Source organism: Panthera pardus, unplaced genomic scaffold (assembly GCF_024362965.1).
Source record: "Panthera pardus isolate Hobbes unplaced genomic scaffold, ASM2436296v1 HiC_scaffold_10, whole genome shotgun sequence".
Taxonomy (NCBI): domain Eukaryota; kingdom Metazoa; phylum Chordata; class Mammalia; order Carnivora; family Felidae; genus Panthera; species Panthera pardus.
Window position 1 is genome coordinate 61,836,924 of NW_026526655.1, and position 21,387 is coordinate 61,858,310.

A 21,387-nucleotide genomic window follows, 5' to 3' on the forward strand; every position below is an offset into this window, starting at 1 on the left:
TGCTTATGGTTACTATATTCAATATTGAAAATATGCTGATGTTCTTCAAACTGATCCACAGATTCCATAAAATTCCAATAGTTTTTTTTTGGGGGGGGCATCTTGATGAATTGATTCTAAAATTATATGGAAATTTATATGAAAGAGTAAAGGGCTAATAATAGCTCTCACTCTTGAAGAAGAACCAGATACCAAAAAAATGAATAAATAAGTTCAAGACAAATTAAAGACTTAAATGTGAAATAAAACTATAATACTTAGAAGCCAATGAATATATGAAAATATCTTTGTGACTTCAGGTTAGGGAAGAATTTCTTAAGACACAAAAAATGCAGAAAATGTAAAGATAAGTACTGATGAATTCTACTACATTAAATTTAAGAACTTATGTATCTCAAAAAAGACCATTAATCAGATGAAAAGGCAAGCTCCAAATTAGGAGAAGCTATTTGCCAAACATATAATCAAAAAGAATTAGTTACTTGGAATGTATAAAGAACTTCTAAATATCATAAGAAAAAGACAAACAACTCAATTGAAAATTGACAAAGGGCATGATTTAGGCATTTCATAGAAGGGAGAACACAAATAATTCATAAAAATGTGAATAGATGCCTCATTTTTAATCAGGGTAAGACAGATACCACGAGATACTACTTCATACTCACCAGACTGGCAAAAATATTAAGGCGAATGATGGTGAGGTTATGGAAAAATGTGCACTTCTGGTTGATGCGCAACTTGGTATGACCACTCTGCTTTACTCAGTAAAGTTCAGCAATGTGAACCAGCAATTTCACTTCTTGGCATAAGCCTTAGAATTTTTTTTTTTTTTAACATGTGCACCAGCCAACAAGTACAAGAATGCTCATAGCAACATTGGCCCTAAAGGCAGGAAACTGGAAAAAAATTCATATATCCGCCCCTGATCAAATGGATAAACGAACTGCAGTATATTCATACAACAGAATAGTCATAAAAGTGGATGAATCCCAGCTGGAACCATCATCAAAGGTAAATCTCAACAACATGAAGCTACTATGTAAGGCTGTGTTTGCAAGCTGTGGCCATGGGTTCAGTAGGCACGGAAATTTATTCCATGCTCTATGGGCCAAGCTCTACACTAGCACAGGGATGCCTGTCCCTGAAGGGAGGAGCGGTGCCTTTTTAATTTCTTTAACTGTACAAAGACCCCCTATAGGTTAGCTCTGGTCCTACAAAATCATAATGTTGAATAGAAAGACAAATCATAGAATTACATATATTCTGTATTACTCTATTTCTATAAAGAACAAAACCTGGTAAAACTAAACAATAATGACTCATACATGTGGTAAAACTACATAGAAAAACAAGGGAGTGATTAACATAAAATTCAGAATAGTGATTATTTCTGGGGCGCCTGGGTGGCTCAGTTGGTTAAGCATCCAACTTCGGCTCGGGTCACGATCTCACTGCTTGTGAGTTCAAGCCCCGCATTGGCTCTGTGCTGGCAGCTCAGAGCCTAGAACCTGCTTCAGATTCTGTCTCCGTCTCTCTGCCCCTCCCCTGCTCGCTCTCTGTCTCTCTGTCTCTCTCAAATATAAAATTAAAAAAAAAACATAAAAAAAAAAGAATAGCAATTATTTCTCGGGAAAGAGGAAACATCAGGTAAAAAGGGTTCATGATGGGTTGGACAGCTCTAAGGTACTGATAAAGTTTTATTTCTTTGGCTGAGAAGTGGGTACTTAAGTATTCTGTTATTATTTATCCTTTACTTGCCTGTTTAAAAGAAAAGTAAAAACAAAAAACCACACCAAAACCCTCCTTATATATTCCACATACTGATTTTTTTAAGCTTATTTGAGAGAGAGAGAGAGAGTGCATGCATGTGTGGATCAGGAGCAGGACGGAGGGGGGGGGGAGAGAGAGAGAGAGAGAGAGAGAGAGAATCCCAAGTAGGTTCCATGCTCAGGGGAGAGCCTGAAGTGGAGCTCAACCCCATAAATCAGAAGATCATGACCTAAGCCAAAATCAAGAGTCAAATGCTCAGCAGACTGAGCCACGCAGGGGCCCCCCACATACTGATTATAAATAAAAGGGGCACCACCCAAGAGTACAGCATGAGGAGAAGGGCTCCCAACAAATGGTTTGCACAGGGTAGATTGTCAAGGGGGCCAGCGCTGAGCATGAGTCCTAAGCGGTCTCAGGAGGAAAGACCTTGACTTCATCAAAAGTGTTTCATAAAAAAGCAAATGAAAATCACAGCAAGATACCACTATTAGTTCAAAAACATATGTCTATATAAAAACTTGCACACAAATGTTCCTAATAGCATCATTTACAATGACCAAAAAAGTGGAAATAACCCCAATGTCCATTAACTGATGAATAGATAAATAAAATGGAGTATAGGGGCACCTGGGTGGCTCAGGCGGTTAAGCATCCAACTTCGGCTCAGGGGCTCAGATCATGATCTCAGGGTCTAGGAGTTCGAGCCCTGCCTCAGGCTCTGCAAAGACGTTGCAGAGCCTGCTTGGGATTCTCTCACTCCCTGTCTTTCTGCTCCTCCCTTACTTGCGTGTGCTCTCTCTCTCTCAAAATACATAAATAAACTTAAAAAACATGTAGTATATCTCTACATGGAATATTATTCAGCAATGAAGGGAATGAAGTAGTGATAAATGCTACAGCATGGATGAACCTTGAAAACATGCTAAGTGAAAGAAGTCAGACACAAAAGACCACCTTCGTGTGATTTCATTTATATGAAGTGTCTAGAAAAGGCAAATCTGTAGACAGAAAGTAGATTAGTGGTTTCCAGGGGCTAGAGGGAATATTTGTATGGGAATGAGGAATGACTGCTAATGGGTACAAGGCTTCTTTTTGGGATGATAGAAATGTTCTAAAATTGATTGTGATAATGGATATAGAGCTCTGGGAATATTCTACAAGCCAGGAAGTTATCACTTTAAAGGGGTGAATTATATGGTTATGTAAATTATATCTCAATAAAACCATAACCAAAAAAAAGAAAGACTAAAATGTGTCAAAATTTATAAGAACAACTGTCAGCGAAAATACAGAGCAACTGGAAAATTGGTACATTGCTGGTGAGAATGCCAAACAGTACAGCCACTTTGGAAAACAGTATAGCAGTTTCTTGTAAAGTTAAACACACTCTTACCATATGATCTAACAATTCTATATCGAGGCATTTACCCAAGTGAAACGAAAACCTATGTTCACACACAAGTCTGCATACTAACATTTAGAGCGACTTTATTTTAATTGCCGCAAAGTGCAAACAACCCAAATTTCCCTCTGTGAGGAAATGGATAAACACACTGGCACATCCATACAAATGGAACACTGTGCAGGAATAAAAGGAATTAACAACTGATACAGACAAAACATGGATGGATTCAAATGCATTGTGTTAAGTGAAAGGAACCAGACTCAAAAGGCTACATATTATATGATTCCATTTACATGATGGGAAAGGCAAAACCCTAGGGACAGAAAACAAACCAGAAGTTGCCAGGAATTAGGGATTGGGAGAGCTGGTGCGTACAAAGGGACGTGGGGAAATTTATTGTAGTGGTAGTTATGTGACTGAATGGGTTTGTCAGAACTCGCAGAACACTATACACAGTACACTATAAAGAACGAATTTTATTGTATCTTTGACTTTACCTTAATTAAAAAAAATCCCCATTCCACCCCCTCCCTACCTCATGGTCCCATGAGAAAAAAACTCTCATGGACCAGAGGCCCTGATGCTAGATGAGAATTTATCAGCTACCTAAAATTGTGCCTCTGTTACTTTAATCCCTCTGCCTCTAGGGGAAACGCAGCAGCTAGGGAGCAGAGATGAGCTGAAAGAGTAAAAAGAGAAGCTGACCTTATCTGAACACCAGCCCCTCTCCCCATGCCACTGCAGGACTGCAGCCTAAAACACTGTCAGGCCGAGGGAGGGTCTCTGTTGTATAAAAACGTGAAGTCTTACTACATTGAGCTGGACATTTGGTTGCTAAGATGAAACTGTTCTTATAACTGAGAGGCCAGCAAAGCTTTGGGATTGACCTGAATTCAAACAGGGGCGTGGAAAAAATCATACCACAGAGAGGATTTGAAGGAACAGCGGCAGATAGAATAAAGTGACTGTGATCATCTCCCCGTGGGACTCTGTTTACTACAACAGTTACATGTGAAGTCAGGATGCTCATTACAAAGGACTTTTATCTAACCCCTGTGTGTGCTGAATAGAGAACTCCTTGTATTCCAAATGAGTGAAATGGTATTATTATAGCTAAATAGAATGTTGTAGAAAATGGGCCCTATTTCCTAACAATCCAGCACCAAAATGTATTTCCTGAGAAAGTGAATTGGGCCCACTGCTCAAGCATAAGCAGCAGTGAGGCACGATTCTGTGATCTTAGAAGTATCCAGATACCACAGATGCCAAATGCTTTAAGACCCCTACTAGAAGGAAACTTTGTCTGCCATGCACTCTACTGTAACCCCAGTGCCTAGAATCGTGGCTGCGACAGAGGAAGAAAACATGTGTCGAATGACTGCATGAATGGAACTCCAAGATGCAAATAGGAAAAAGAGAAACAGGGATGGCTTTTCTTTCTCTAGGCTTGAATTGCAAATTTTATTTAATTACAGTCATAATGATTGTACAGATCAGGGGGTCGGGCACCTATGACAGTGGGTTGAGTCCCAGTACCCTTAAGAAGGTTACTGACCGTCACCTAAAGTCAGCTGGTGGAAAGGGGATGGGCTGTGGTGACCCATAACCATCACTGGAAAGCTCTGTGTGTCAAACATGAACTAGGAGAAAATTTTGTTCCAATTCTCCACGGAGAATATTTTTATTTGTTTATATTCTTCTTGCATACTCTAAAACGCACAGTGTGAATTTCCTTTCCTCAAAAACAGTTGTGAGCCTGGTCAGTTTATCGGAGCTCTTCAGAAGGTCTTCGGAAACGTTGCCTTAGGTTTGAGCTAAGCGAGTCACAGAGATTGGTCATGAACTACTACAAAATTACAGGAGATCTAGTTATAATCCAACAGTTACTAGAAAAGCGTTGAGAACACCAGACACACAGCCAGACGGAGAGAGTAATAGAAGACCAGATGCTATTTAAGTAATGGGATTTCCGTATAGATGATTCTATGTACAGTATCAGAATTCTCTTACAGACAGTAAACTTAGGCTTCAATCATTATTTTAAGGGCACTCTAATATAAATACAAGTCTCACTAATTTTAATCTTTTTTCTTTGGCTCACAAATGCACGAAAATACCATAAACAGTTTTCTGAACTTACTGCATTAATATATAAATAAGATACATTACAAATGGGAAGAAAATACAAGATGCCTCTTTAACATGGTAAATCTCTGAATAGAAATAAGCAATTATTTCATTTACCTACAATTTAAACAGTCATTGAAACCATTACATGTGTTCTTCCCCTACCCCCCAAAGGCCAGACAACAGAAATATACACAATCTCCACAAATTAGTCTCTAAAAATACAGCAACAGTACACCTGTAACAATGACTCTGCTACAATTTTCCCCTCACAGGATACTAATGGGGAGGGTGTGACTCTTGTCATCTAGCGGTACTTTGTCTCATCTGTCATTACTTTAGTTAGGAGAAACACTGACAACAAAGTCAACTCTCACCAACAGTATGTCCCTTGGTCCCTATGACACAACATGTTGAAAAACATCTTTCCCTGGGGTTGTTGGGCAAGCAGGTTTGCAGCATGTTTGGCCCCTCAGTAGCTGCTGAAGGTAAAGTTAATTCTCTTGGAGGGGGACACATGCTGTGATCTATCACCAAGCCACACTCACTATACATACATATACATATACAGAGAGAGGTATATATAACTGTACATATATACTGTGTTCCTAATGTGCAACTTTTTAAAAAGAACATTATTTCCTACATACTAGAACAAGCTTAAGTAATGTTTAAACAGTAGTCTTCAAGATATTATATTTTCCCTCAGTGAAATAGCTTATGTGTTTTGGCAATTTATAGAGGTTATTCTAGAATGCCAGAAGGAAAGGGGATTCCCATAAACTCATGTTCTATGGAGGGCAATTACAGATCCTGGCCCAGTCTTTCTATCTCCTCGATGAGGAAGTCAATATCAGACTGTGTAGCAGCTGGGTTCGAGATGACCATCCGGAAAAAGTTGGCCTTGTCCCCCTGGGGCTGGTAACCAACCATGGTCGTGCCAGACTCCATCATCAGGGCTTTGATTTTGGGGGCCACCTTGTGACGGAAAACACGAAACCAAACTCAAGACCAATATTAACACAACTCTCTTAACAATGCAAACCATTTCCTAGTTGAAAAAAAGAGCAATATACGTTTTGCTATTTGCATTTGTACTGGTATAAAAGCAAATATTTTATATTCTAGTTTCTTCAGTAGTTAGTACCCAATGACTAAGTCTATCCTATCATAAATTCCCTCAGAAACTACTGTGTGACTGAATTTTGAAAGTCAGTCATAGAACAATGATAAAATAAAAAACAAAACAAAAAACTCTTATGGGCTGCAACACAAATTAAGGCTTCTGAATAATCCAGAGCCCAGGATACTGCCTGGCACATAGATTATGCTCAATGAATATTTGTTAGATGAATAAAATATTATATAAATTAAGTATTAATATCAACAACTACAAATAATAAAATCGATATAGAAATCAACTGGAATGAAGCAATATTAGAGTAGACTTGAACTTAAAAGATATGTTAATAGACACAGTTTAATACAGGAGTTCCCAGGAATACGCATATCATTCGATTGCCCTGCATACCGCAACACCAAACTAAGACAGGGGTGCATCCTTTAGAGGTTCCCGCTGTATCTGAATCACAGCAAGGGGACAATCCAGAGCCAAAAAGAATATAACAAGATGGCTCCCTACTACCCCAAGTCTTTATTTTTTATTTCTCTTCCATTAGAAGGACACATAAAGTGTTCTGACCAGCCAGAGAAATTGCAGAGGGTTAGATGAGACAAGAAAAGAGTCCATACCCTGTGTAGTTTTTCCCGTCGTTCAGGGCTATCTGGAATGCCCCTGAGGCTTTGTGGAATATACCAGAAACAGACATTTGTATGCTCAGGCTGCAGAAATTTTCACAAACAAAGAAACAAAACAGAAAACTATGAGAACTTGAAAGAAAGCTATTCCCAAACCCCTATGTACCCTTGGTGGAAGGTTCTCAGACCAAAAAAGAAAACAAAACAAAACAAAAAATCCCACACACATTAAAAAAAAAAAAAAGGCTTCAAGTCCATTTTGAAAGCATTGTTATTTCTATACTAGGGAGAACAATACCTAGTTTGTCCAGTCATATCTGGCGAGAGAGCGGTTTCCCATAACCAACTTTCTAGATGACTATATTTACCACTTTTAAACATTGAACTGTTAAAAAATCATTACATTTGGGTAGTTTTTAAAGAGTATTATTCATCTTGCCATTTTGTAGTGCCTCATATATAGAAGATGCTGGACACAGTTTATTTTGATAGTGAATATTTTGTGAGTTTTACTATATTAATTCTGAATCTTTCGTTGATTAGTCAGGATTATCATAATGAATATTAATACCAGCTCTAAACCATAAGACAGACCTCACTGAGATGCCTAAAACTGTTTAGTGTCTCTGTTCTAAGAACTCCTATCCTTTTAGAGTTCTTCTGTATTCTTGACATAATTTTTCAATTTCCTTCCTAGGCTGCTATTTGCTATCACTGTGCCTTCCTCTAACTGGCTTGAGACACCACATTTGTCTCTAATCTGCTAGTAGAATGTTTAAAATAGTGTAAATGATCCAAGTGTGGTCCCATAGGTGAAATGCATGAGAACTGTATCATTAAGTTGAACTGCTCAGGGCTTTTTCGTCCTCGTCTGGTGACTCTCTAGTGTGTTCCTAATAGCTTAGGCTGCCTGACAAATAGACTAAGTTGAATGGAGGTGGTGTTATATTATAATGGGTTATGAGTGGATTTCCTTTTATTAAATACTGGCTCCTATTCCAACTTCCTTTATCCAACTGAGAGCTCCATTAGGGCAGAGACAATATCTGTTTTGGTCACTACTATATAACCCAGTTCAGGGCATAGGGCCTGGCACAAAGCAAGGATTCAGTCAATACCTGTATGACAAGGATCTTATTATGTGTAATGTGGATATGAACTCAGAGCAGAAGCAATTTTATCTTGCTCTCCTCATAATGAATCTATGTAAAGTAGAACTTCATTTTAGAACAAGTCTTAGAAGACAAGGATATACCCATCTTATAAGCTTCATGGAACTGAGAAATACTTATCACGGAAGTTCAACACAATGATTGATAATACACGCCCAGGAAAGATAAAGGATTCAAACGTGCCAAGGAAAGACTTCTTGTCTGCAAAGGACTGGTCAAGAGCTGGACAATTTTAGAAAAGGCAAATGGCAAAAGTCATTCCAAAGCTATCAAAAGAAAAGTTCATAGACACAGAGGGAATTAAATGAAAAGTACATAAAGACAAAAATTCAGAAGTAGCCTCCAGCAATGTGGGAAAATATGGCTTCAGGAGCATCCCTCATTAGATTTTCTGGAAATGCTGTGCATCGAGTCCATGATGACAACTTACCTCACCATCGAAAACCATCTCAAATTCTTCTCTGTTTTTAATCTTGGCATAGAGGTATTCAGCCAGCTCCAAGCATTTGTTGATCTGATTTTCAAATCCCACTGTGCCCTGGTTTAGAAAAAGAAAAGTCATGTTTGTTGGTGATGGGTTGTATTTTCCTGTGACGGGCGTTTGAGAAAGCTATCCTGACCTTATCTATTGGAAATACACGAGAGTATTCTTGGAGATGGTTAAAAAGAACTGCTTAATTAAACGAGTACAGTTTCTTCACAGCACTGCACCCAATAATATAAAGTGTGTCTATTCTCTTTTGAAGGCACTCTAGTCTCTGGGCAGTTATTGTCAATAGGGCTTTTAGCTTCCCTCTAGTTACTCACAGCCTGGATCTGAAGCCTGTTGCTAGTTTGCTTTGGGATCGTGGTACTCAAATTGTTGCCTATGGATTGAGGACAGTCCACAAACTGTAACTGGTGCAAGATAATGTAAGAACAGAAATTGAGGGGCGCCTGGGTGGCTCAGTTGGTTAAGCGTCTGACTCTTGATTTCAGTTCAGGTCATGATCTCACGGTTTGTGAGATCAAGCCCCGCTTCAGGTTTTGTGTTGACAGCATGGAGTCTTCTTGGGATTCATTCATTCATTCATTCATTCATTCATCTCTCTCTCTCTCCCCCTCCCTCCCTCCCTTTCACTCACAGTCTCTCTCTCTTCCCCCCCCCGCTGCCCCTCCCCCACTGACAGTCTCCCCCCCCCCAAATAAATAAACTTAAAAAAAAGAAATTGAGATTAAGCAGTAAGAAACCTTAATATAATTTTGACAGAGTAATTTTATGTCTACTGAATCTAGTTTTAAAAATTGATGTTTAAGCCTTATATACTTTTTACTTTCATTTTTCTAGTAATTTATCTTTACTGTATTGGTCCATGATAGATTTAAAAAACCCAAACAACCGGTTCTTCACCACAAATAGTTTGAGCAATACTACTTTAGAACCCACCTTTCCCAGCAGTAAGTCCTAGCCAAGCATGTCCCCAAACTCCCTGGCAGGCTATCTTCCATATAACAGTATCATATCCCTTTTTGGTGATAGGCAGGCAAGCAGATGGGGAAGCCATTGGTCTCCGTACAGGCCCTGAGATTCCAACAGCTCCAGTTATTGACAAACTGGTTGAGCATGAGTTTCAAAAACCAGCACGGCTGATTAATAACAGCAGCATGGGGGTTGTTGAGTGGGTCAATGTTAACAAGGGGAGCAGACGCGCAAGGCTGGCTTGTGGATTGCTAATGGGCCTGGGCAGAGTCCAACACAGGCAAAGCATGAGCCTCCCCAAGTAGTCACTGTTGAGTGTACACCTTGTCCAGTCTATTTTCCACTTGAGAAAGAAGCTTGCACCAGGGTCTCATCTCAGCAACCGATTCACTATGAGCCAAACTCCCGGCAGACGGTTCAAGAGGTTATTGTCAGGCAAAATGAAGACACAAATTACTGATGTAAGCCACGTGGCCATTATATTTCTAAACGATAGGGCTCCTTCTCTTCTTGCAGTGCATGGCTATTTATATGCTTAAAATACCCATGATTACTTGGTGGTAGAAATCATATTCAGACTATTTCTATATTAAGACAAAATGACTTAATGAGGGGAAAAAACCAATAATCCATTAAATCCTTCTACAGAAGAAACATCTGATGAGATGTATCACTGGAAAACTTCATTGTTTTGGTATGAGTAGACACAATTTCAAGTGTGGAAATTATTAAAACTAATTTACAGTAGGTAAGTAAAAACAATGGTTGCAATAAAGAGATGTAACATGAAAATTGCCTTTACTTGATTGTATAAAAATACTTTTGAAACAAATAGTCAAAATGGTAATCTCCCTCACCCAAATTTAGGGGGAAATCCCAATAGTTTGCTTTTTGTTCCTAGACACAGAAATGCAACTTGAAAAATTAATAAATGCAGACACAGCATGCCTTAGCCTAGCAGCAGGATTTCTCAGAATAAAATATGCATTTTCTAGAATAACATAAAAAGTACAAATAATGAGAAAGCTATTATTTAAATAGAACTAAAAACTGTCACATATAACCCATGATTTGAGTCCTCATAAGAAATTCAGAGTTCTGCATAGAATGACACAGTAATTTTATCTCTATCTCTTTCTCTACATCTGCACTAAATAATTTCAGCATCCCTAAGGATTGCAGTGGAAGTCCTTTTTTGGCATAATTTTTAGTTGTTATAAGAGGAAGTTACAAGAAAACTTCGTGTTAATTCAAATTGAGAACACAGAATGGAAGGAGGGAGAGTTTGACATAAGGGATAAAGTGATCTCATCCACAAACAAAGAAAATATGGTTAACTCAATTATCTAGATATCGATTACACACATGTTGAATTATCTGTGATACACCTTTGCCTCTCTTTTGCCAGCCAGCCTGTGCAAGTTGCATTTCTGCTCTCTTTCCTGAATTCACCCCTTCGTACCTTTGCTTTCCACATCAGCCAGAACTTGAAAATGTCCACGTGGCGGCCACACTGGATTGCCTTGTCCCCAGTGTCATAGGAGACATCATACTGTTTGTCTGGCTGGAAAAGGTATCCTGCACACATCTGGTTGCATCCTTGGAGTATACCCTATCGTGCAAATCAAGACAAATTTGCATCATAGGTCAAGACATAGGACAAGTTTGTATTCATAGGTCAGAGACGTGGGTGGCTTTGGAACAGGGCTGGTAGGTAGGAAGGAGGGACTTGGGATCACATGCAACTTTGTTTTAAAGTCTTTATGAGGCCTTGCATTTGTTCTGATGTCTTTCTTGAAAACCACCCTTGGAAAAACCTTTGCCCCTTTCTCTCTGTCACTCTGATTAGAAAATGATTCTTTTTTTTTTGTCTCAGATGCTTACCACAAGGGACACACTGGGCCTCTAAGAGGCATTTAGAAACGTGTGGGGGGGGGGGGGGTGTTTGGGGTTGTTTCCAAGACTGGGAAGTGCTATGGTGTTCAGTGGGTAAAGGCTGGGGATATAAACTTCCTGCAGAGAGTGGGACAGTCTCAGGCTATGAAGAATTTTCCTCCCCAAAAGTGCCCCTCCCACCCCAAAAGTCTTCTAGTCTTTTCCAGGATCTCCTGTGATGTTACCAGACACTCTATTAAGAAAGGAGTAAGAGCCTGGGCAGGTTCTGGCTCCTACAAACTGGAGACAGATTTTTGGAATGCCTCGTGTGCAAACATTTTACTGGAGCAACAGTGCTTTGAGAGCAGGGTCTTATTATTAGATGCTTAAAGAACTAACTCATTTAACAGAAGCTTTTTAGCCAACATTCCTAGTTGCCCTAAGTTGACATTTGCAGCTGTTGTTCCGCCTAATTTACTTCAGCTCTTGGGAACACAAATTCACGCTAAGAACCTGCAGTAGGTTCCAGTGAGCCCTTTTTGTATTCACTGAGGTGAGAGTTTGCAGCTCACTTTTGAGCTCTCACTTTTGTTTATACAAACATGAAGGAACACGCAATGAAAAAGTGCCCTAATAGTTTCCGTCACTGACAGGGCCCTGAGTACTGAAGGGCAGGAAGGGCAGGAGCCAACGGGAGGCACTAGCTGAAGGCTGAGAGACAAGGGCAGGAAAGAACAGCAATGGTTGTCTCAATGGTGCTGCCAGTCTTGTGTGTTCGTCAAGTACTGCCCAACAAATAAAAATAAAACAACAGTCCATGCTTTTCTTGTGCCTCGTAAAGGACATTCGGGCTGCCAGCTCATCTTTGGAGGGAGTACAGACCTTTTCCTTGACGAGGATGGCCGAGCACTGCAACAGCACGCCCATCATCTTGTGAGGGTTCCAGGTGACTGAGTTGGCCCTGCAAGAAGCACATGATACTTTGAGAAGAAGGTGCAGGAGTCAGCAAGAGGCAACCGTCCTCTTGAGGAAAACACCATCCACCGCAACCAGAATCGGTATATGTTTTAGATGCCTAGTTCCCCAAACTGACTAATCAAGAAGTAAACAAATATTTTGCAGGCAGTCTTAGGGGCCTAAATTGCAGACTGCCTCTTCTAAATCACTGCTGTTAACAATAACTAACATTTATGAAGAGCGTTTGTTATGTGTCCTATTGTCCCGAGAGCTTTACAGGCATTCTATCACTATGGTATCATGGTTAAGGGGTCAGGCTTTGGAGCCAGACTGCCCGAGTCTGAATCCCGGCTCTGACATTTGCTAGTTTGGGCAAGTAACATAACTCCTCTGTGCCTCAGTTTTCTTATCTGTAAAATAAGAAGTTATCCTTAATAAAGGATAAACGAGCGAATAAATACAAAATTCTAAGAACCATTCCTGAAATATCTACTTCTCACACCAACCCTGTGATGCAGCGACTATTATCGCCTCCATTTTACATGGAGAAACCAGGCAATGAAAAGGTGAAATACATCACCCAAAGCTGAATAGCTGGGAAGTGCTGGGGCTGAGAGTCAAGCCCGGGGAGACGGACTGCAGAGCCCGTACTCATAACTCTTCCGCTAGCCTGCCTCCCTCTGGGCAACAGACTGGCTTCTTTCTGCCTTCCCCTTCTTATTTACAAAATGGGCTGGTGATGCTGACCTAACCAACTACTTATGAGGTACTATGAAGAGCGACACTACTTATGAGGTACTATGAAGCAAGGAACGATCGGATAATTCTAGACATTGACTACTTAGCAGCATTGTTGAAATGCCAAATGAGGATGATATTGCCAGTTTAGGCTGCAATGACAGCTCACCAAGCACAGTCTCCTAGCAACCACATCAGTCATTCAGACACAGTAAAATGGTTAAGGGGCACACTAGCTAGGACATTACAGAGACAACTAAGTGTAGTGTATGATGATTGAAACTTGGCTACCTTGCTTCAGTGGTTTATGGACTCCTTCCCAATGGCCCAGCCCACAGCTGGGCTCTGCACTTTAGTATCTGTGAAGGATGCTTTCCCCAGACATAGCAACTGACTCTGAATTCTACTGCCTCTGTTTCCCCTAGAGCTAAATCCTTGCTGTGAATTTTTAACCTCCTCATCTTGCTAAGGTCCTTTAGACGGAAAATAATTTAGTGTATATGTGACTATTGGGTGTTTCAAGAAGAAGTTAGGCCTGAAGTACTTTCCCCCTTTGTGCATAATAAGTTAACCTTTGTGAAAGAGACATGTGAAGAATTGTAAGAAAAGGTTACTAAATGTTTATTTCAGTAAAAATCATCAGTGTCAATCCATATTTAAAAGAGTGGATTTAATCAATTAAAAAAATTTCTTTTAATGTTTATTTATTTTTGAAGGAGAGAGAGAGAGACAGAGCATGAGCTGGGGAAGAGCAGAGAGAGAGGGAGACACAGAATCCGAAGCAGGCTTCAGGCTCTGAGCTGTTAGCACAGAGCCTGACGCGGGGCTCAAACTCACAAACTGTGAGATCATGACTGGAGCCGAAGTCAGACACTTAACCAACTGAGCCACCCAGGCACTCCTAATGGATTTTTTTCATAGCTATCATTCACTGATTCATTAAAAAACTCTATTTAGAGCTCATAAAATGTCTTAAATGGTTTTTTGAATGTCTTAGAGGTCTGAAGTAAATGATTCTTTGCTGTTACAAATGTGAAGTAATAAGATATGATATGGTTTCAATTTCCTTTAGAAGACACATGCGCTTTAAAATGTTAGGGGGTGCCCAGGCGGCTCAGTTGGCTGAGCATCCAACTCTTGATTTTGGCTCAGGTCATGATCTCGCAGCCATGAGACCAAGCCCCCAAGACGGGTCTGCACCGAGTGTGGAGACTGGGATTCTCTCTTCTTCCTCCCCAGGTCGGGTGCACGCGCTCTCTCAAAATAAATAAATAAACTAAGAATAAGTAAATAAATAAAATAAAATGTTAGAAAAGTCTGTGCAAAATGTTTAGGTTTTCCTTGACTCAAAGATGGAAAATGGAGATTGGCTGAGAAATCTAAGGCACAGTTGGACTCGTTCATCTACATTTAATATATCATCCTCCAGGTCACAGTGTCATATAGTTATGCTTCAGAGAGCCAGTCCCACTCACCTTGACACTGGCCTTTCAAAACTGAATCAGAAGGGAAGAGGCACAGTAGAGGTAGCTAAAACTCAAGCCAGAGTCCTTACTGTGGGAGAAGCTGCTGGCATGCTTTCCCTACTGCCTGTCTACCTCTCCACCTTGGTCTGCTCTCACCTCTCCCACTTTGCTCCAGCCACACTGGCCTTTTTGGATGGTCCTCCAACTTGCCAAGAACAGTCGGACTTCACGGACTCTGCACTTGCCCTTCTGCCGCCTGGAATACTCTTTTATGTATCCTTGCTTCCTGTCTCCCTTTATCCTGGTATCCGCTGAAATATCATGTCCTCAGGAAGGTTCTCTGACTACCCTGTCTCAAATTGCATACCCTGTCCTCACTGTTATCTAACCCCACTTGATTTTTCTTTCCTATGAGACAGACTAAACATGTCTTCATTTATGAACATCTACCTTACTGGACAGTAAGCTTCAGGAAGATTTTAAATCTCTTAGTTGGTAATGGCTTCTAGACCCTGCCTTATTTTTCTTATGTGTACCAGCTACACATTTTTTAGAAAAGTGCCATAGACAGCTGGACTGAGGCAGGGAACTGAGTGTTCACATCCATACCTGCCTGGCTCTTGACAGGTGCTCAGCAAATATTTGCTGAATGAATAAATGAATCAAGGTGAGTTCATTTTGGATCAATACATTGGAGTCAGGTTAAAATCATATCTGGCTTATGACTGCATTCTCTCTGATCAGAAGCTTCTGTTCTTGACACAAAATGTGCCAGGTTAGCTATAGCATGTGAGCACAAGAAGCAGCCTTAATTATAGCTGGCGGGGCAGAGTCCTGGTTCCCCAATGTCCAGGTGGAGGTGTCCTGGCAGCAATGAGTATTTGGGGAAAAGCCCAGATGGGTCTTGCTGCCTCCCTCCTCCTCTGGGAAATCTTCTTTGCCTCTTCAGCCACTGTAGGTGACAGGAGAGGGGACTGCCATTTCCAATGGATGCAAGATCCAAACATGCCAAAGGCTTTGACCACCAAGTGAAATCAGTAAATTGAGGAGAACGGGGAACAAAGTGGTGGGGGTGGGGGAGCACTTCAGTTTGGGAGCTTCTGTAGAAATGGCTCAGATTACTGGGCCAGGAAAAATAAAAAGTAGAACCAGTTAGAAAAAGAAAATCGTGGGGCGCCTGGGTGGCTCAGTCGGTTGAGCAGCTGACTTTGACTCAGGTCATGATCTCGTGGTCCGTGAGTTCGAGCCCCGCGTCGGGCTCTGTGCTGACAGCTCGGAGCCTGGAGCCTGTTTCGGATTCTGTGTCTCCCTCTCTCTGACCCTCCCCCATTCATGCTCTGTCTCTCTCTGTCTCAAAAATAAATAAACGTTTAAAAAAAAAAAAAAGAAAAAGAAAATCGTATTTGGCTTAGGACGACCCACTGAACTTAAACGGTGAACAAGAAAGTAAATTCGTTAGATCCACTAAGTGTCTTACCCCTTTCCCAGCAGTGAATTTAATGAGACAAAAGAATGAAATGAATCAGTGCCCCTTTCTGTGCCCTTGGCAGCCTCTCATTTGGCCTCAAGATCCCTGTACTGCTTTGTTTCTCTTCTCTGCCACATGGGCACCCAGAAATCGCATCCATTGTAGTGCTTATCACATTGTGTATCAGTGTTTACATGTCTTTACATGTCTCTCATTTGTGAACTCAGGAGGACTCATTTGACTGAGAATCTTTTTTTAAATTTTTTTTTCAGTGCCTAGCATACGATAATTGCCTACTGAATGCCTACTGACCCGATGTGGGCTTAGTCAGACTGAAATAAGACATTGGGAATCGGGGTAGGGAACATCAGTGGACCAGGCAGCACAGCATGCTTGATGGCCTGAATGAAAGGTGGCCCGAGCTCAGGCCCTTACCTTTCTATGCCACTGAGTTTGTGGCGGTGCTTCCTGGACATAAGCAGCCCACCGCCCCAGGCAGCCTGTGAGGACAGAGACAGAAGAGGGAAGGGGAGCAGAGACGTTTAAGAATCCAAAAGCAATCACTCCACACTTCTAGTAAAATATGAGACAGAATGTAAATGGTGAAAAACGAAAGTCTGTTTGACAAAAGGAACCCACACTGACTGTTCAACCAGTGGCAGTTGCAATTATTTATCATTCGTCACTTCTTCAAAAGCTCCTTCAGGTTAACCTCAGAGCAGCTGTGTGACTGACACAGGTAAGTCGGGTCTGAGCCAATGGTGCCAAGACCCAAAGGCCCAAAGCGCTGTGGAAAGCCAGGGGCACTCCGTGAGCCCCAGCATGGCTCCGGGTGTGACCCGAAGGACGGGAGGCTGCCATCCGATTCTCCCTGGGGTAGAATTCTAAGGGCTCCTGAAAAAATTCAGGAAGTGGCAGCTCTGCCAGGCTTGGAGGTCCCACAACAGCGAGACATTTCTGCAGGCGCCCCGATGCAGGTTTACTGAGCATCCGGGGACACCATGGGGCGTGAGCACAGCCTTTGTTAGTTATGTGCTCAAAGAACTGGGCAGATTACCCAATTGTCCAGTTGTGAGAAGTTATCTCCATAAGAGAATGGAGAGAGAAGAAGGGAAAAAATACACCCAGTCACACATGTGGAAAATGTGTGTGTTTCCGGCAAAATTGGGGACCGAATCTCTTACTTGAGAAAATCGTCCTTACACTGCCTTGTTTTTCCTACATGTAGCAGATACATGTTTGTTTTTAGAAAAGGGTCATAAATGGCTGGACTGGAAGCAGAGGGCGGAGAGTCCAGCTTCATGGCTACTTTCTATATACCGTATCTTGTAAGCTTTTCCCTCTGAAACCAGCTATCTTCCACTCGGTAGCCATTTGTCTTGACAAAAGTTTGCTGGAAAGGTGGTGGGGCTGTACCCTCACAAGAACCACAGAAGACAGCAGTGGGCCGGGGAGGAGCTGGATGAGTCCCAGGGGATGCACAGCTGTACAGTGCAAACCTGGCGTGAATGGCCGACGGGGTGGGGGCGGGGCGCTGCAGAAGGGCTGAACTAACGTGATGCGGAGAGAGGGCTGGCTGGAGCATTGGGAGCCACTTCTGGCAAATCATAAAGTGGAGCTGTTTCCACCCCCAGACGGAGTGGCCGCTCTGTGAGTTATGGCACTTACGTCGACATGTAGCCACAGGTTGTATTTCTCACATATATCTGCAATCTCCTGTATCGGATCGAAAGCTCCATAAACAGTTGTACCAGCAGTTGCATTGACATAAAGGGGAACGTATCCCTAGAAAGGAAGAGAGACAGGCTGATTAGTCTTTTCAACCTTCTCCTTTCCACACGAAGTAGAACTGCAGTAGCATTTCCTTCCAGCAGAGATCAGCCAAGTGTATGTGGTGTCAGATCCTATGTCTGGGAGAATTCTTCGTTGGCCCATTTACTCATTCATTCAACAAATAGTTTTGGTGTGACATTTACGTGCCAGGCCTGCTGCAGAGCTGTAGGGGAATACAGCAGTGAACGCAACAGATGGAGATTTCTGTCTTCATGGGTTAACATTCTAGTGGGGAGTGATAGCAGACAAAATTAAACAGGCAAAATATACAGTATGTTTGATAGTGGTAAGTTCTATGGCAAATAGTAAAGCAGGAAAGAGTAATAATAAGTGTTTAGAGTGATGGGCATGTAGCTCCGAACATCATCTGGGTATTGTATATTTTAGAAGCAATGATGTTCTTTTTTTTTTTTTAACGATTATTTTTGAGAGAGACAGAGCATGAGTGGGGGAGGGGCAGAGAGAGCTGGAGACAGAATCTGAAGCAGGCTCCAGGCTCTGAGCTGTCAGCACAGAGCCCAACATGTGGCTCGAACCCACGAACTACGGGTTCATGACCTGAGCCAAAGTCAGACTTTAACTGACTGAGCCACCCAGGCGCCCCGAAGCTATGTTGTTCTAAGTGCATTGATGTAATCATTATCCTGAGGCATCGTTTGTTTATTTAAAACACGGCGGAAGCTGAAATATTCATGAATAGTGGGCACAGTAAAATTTTGATGTGAACAAGAAATAAACGAGTAAGGAGAGTAACAGAGCTAAGACAGACTTGGGGCACTCTGGGAATCCTACGTCTTTTTCAAGTCCAGCTCCACCTATGACCCTTGCTCAGTCTGAGTGACATTTCTATCCATCTCCTCTACTGACCAGCAAACAGCTATAGCTGGAGAACGCGGTACAAGGATGTAACCAAAACAACGAGTTGGTAAATGCCTGGCAGTCCCTTGGGAGTACCTCTGTTCTCTGAGACTTTTTGTTTGTTTGTTTGATAGAATTTATTAAGGCTGATTCACCAAGTACCGTGAACCATCTTCCAGGGCATGGAAGCACTTTGCTAAACAGAAGCCTAAAGCTAAAATGGTATTTGTATTTGTTAAATTGAGATTATAGCTAACAAGTAGCAAGTAAAAGGCTCAATTAGGCTGTATCTTCACGATGCTTGGGTAGTGGATTTATTGAAGTACATCAAACCAATCGCTTGGCATAATAAAGGTAGGACAAGTGGCTTAGTGACTGAATTTCTCATTTAAAAAAAAATGACATTGTATAGACACAGCTTTAAAGGGAAATCATTTCAGAAGTTGGAAATAAGCAAATACCTGAGAATATAATTTTAGAAAAACAACAAAGTTATCTCTTATATTATCAAAGACCTTTATTGTCTAGGGCAGAAAGAAAGTATTTTTAAAATTTTGTGTTTGCTAGAGTTCAGGTGCGCCACAGGGTACACACCTTTTGCTTGGCTTCAAGAATTTTTGCCTCTAAATCAGCTGGAATTATCTTCCCCCTGTAATTATTAGAAAGGGAGAGAAATTAAAATGAAGAATCAATGAGATTGCACATGAGAAAAACTGCAGCAGCAGCAAAAAGTAATTTAATCGGATATTTTCAACAGGCCATTAGCAGCTTGGCACACTGTACTGAGTCAGTGCTTAAGCACAATAAAACAAATTTAACAGATGAACACATTTAATACATCAAGAACCTAATGTTCACTCTCCCCTGCCTACCTTTCATTGCACTTTATCAAAATCACATTGTCGGTTCCAAAGCCAAGTGCAGCTCCAGCCTTCTTTATGGAATAGTGACTCTGCAACAAACAGAGGTTTGAGGTCAGAAGTTAGACAGTTCCTTGTAAAACACCATAAACCATGAGAAGAGCACCCAACTCACATGTTCTGACGTGAAGAGGACCAGTTTGGGAACAGCTGCCATGCCCTTTGTCTTAACTTCCGGGAAGAACTTGTAGCGAGCGGCCATGATGCTGTACATGTTGGAGATGGCTCCCCCTAAGAGCAAGAGGATACATGGGGAGGTGTGGAGCTCCATCATTATTGTTTCTAATAATTAAGGTTGAGCTGGTGTCTTAAGAGACAAGGGAGGAGGTCAGAAAGGGGAGGGACAATATCTGGATAGCTTTTGCTTCCCTATTGCCAGGGCTTCCCTCTGACCCCTTTGCCTTGGGAATACAAGTAGTCACACTCATTACCAAAGCCATCTAGGCAATTTGGCTGGAGGTGATTCATGTACTCCAATGCCTGTTCCACCTGAAGCCTAAACAGAAATACAAGAGGTGGCAAAGGCAGTTCCTGCAAAGAGACAGGTGAGTTACAACCTTCCTGCTTTCACTTTCTGCTCAATCTATTTACTGAACAAAGATGAATCTATTCTCTGAACGAGAAAGACAGAGAAAGAGAGACTAATGAAGCCTACAGAAGGAAACAGTGACATTGCCTGGATAGTCTTCTCAAAGAACAGCTCAACTGAGTTACTGAGTCATTTAGGAGAACTCTAAGTTTATTAAAACCAAACTCGTGTTTACTTAAATAAAGACATAAGGAGAACTGAGGTAACTATCTAGGTATGGCTGGCTAACACAAACTAATCACTTTTGCATCAATTACTTGACAATTAAACAGGCAAATTCATGGTTGACTTGAATAGCCTGGACAATTGTAATTCTTATTTCTTCTCCTCCCCTTGTACACAACAATCATGCCACCTCTGATACCATTCCACAGTCCTACTTACCTCTAAGAATATCTGCCCTTGTTTTAAAGATTCTTACTGTATCTACATCAAACTAGAGATTCAAAGTAGACACACTATTTTGGCTGCAATCGATTAGTCAATTGATAATCTTGATTCACTGATCCTCAGACCGATCAAATTGTTGTTGACAGACTAGTGTGGTGTGGCATGATTTGAACACAACCTTGGTCAGTTTGTATAGGTGAGGCATAGGCTCTGTTAGATAGTATGTATATAATGCAGCATTCTTGCTAGCCTTCACTCTGACGAAGATAGGGTAGGAGTATTGTAAAAAAATTCTTTTTAAGGTCATGATTCTTCCACAAACTCATTTTGGGTTTAGGGTTCTCAGGGATCCCAAGGATCCATGCTACAAATCTCAAGGAGAGTCAGGAAAAGAGAAGAGAAACATACCAGGAGAAAATATCCCATCACCGTCTTTACTTGACCATCCAACTATCTCCCTCATCTTCTTAAGTGTTATTTGCTCCATGAGGACAAATACTGGTGCAATTTCATATGTAAACCTGAAAAGGCGGTGAGGGAAAAAATGATCATAAAAAAGTCAAACCACTTATTTGGGGAACACAGATAATTGGTTTAGT

General features: G+C 41.3%; 1 protein-coding gene across 2 annotated transcripts in view; it reads right to left on the bottom strand.

Moving 5' to 3' along the window:
- Positions 1–4,605: 4,605 nt before the first annotated feature.
- The window catches only part of GAD1 (glutamate decarboxylase 1), a 42,047-nt gene continuing 25,265 nt past the window's right edge, over positions 4,606–21,387 (bottom strand). For both annotated transcript variants that reach the window (XM_019459306.2, XM_019459321.2), the window contains exons 7-17: positions 21,197–21,309; positions 19,925–20,040; positions 19,762–19,841; positions 19,484–19,538; positions 17,867–17,983; positions 16,634–16,698; positions 12,452–12,530; positions 11,157–11,306; positions 8,666–8,773; positions 7,058–7,147; positions 4,606–6,283 (exon numbers count right to left, since the gene is read on the bottom strand). In XM_019459306.2, coding sequence (XP_019314851.1) covers positions 6,110–6,283; positions 7,058–7,147; positions 8,666–8,773; positions 11,157–11,306; positions 12,452–12,530; positions 16,634–16,698; positions 17,867–17,983; positions 19,484–19,538; positions 19,762–19,841; positions 19,925–20,040; positions 21,197–21,309 — 1,147 coding nt within the window. In that variant the 3' untranslated portion in view covers positions 4,606–6,109. The remainder of the gene's footprint in view (positions 6,284–7,057; positions 7,148–8,665; positions 8,774–11,156; positions 11,307–12,451; positions 12,531–16,633; positions 16,699–17,866; positions 17,984–19,483; positions 19,539–19,761; positions 19,842–19,924; positions 20,041–21,196; positions 21,310–21,387) is intronic.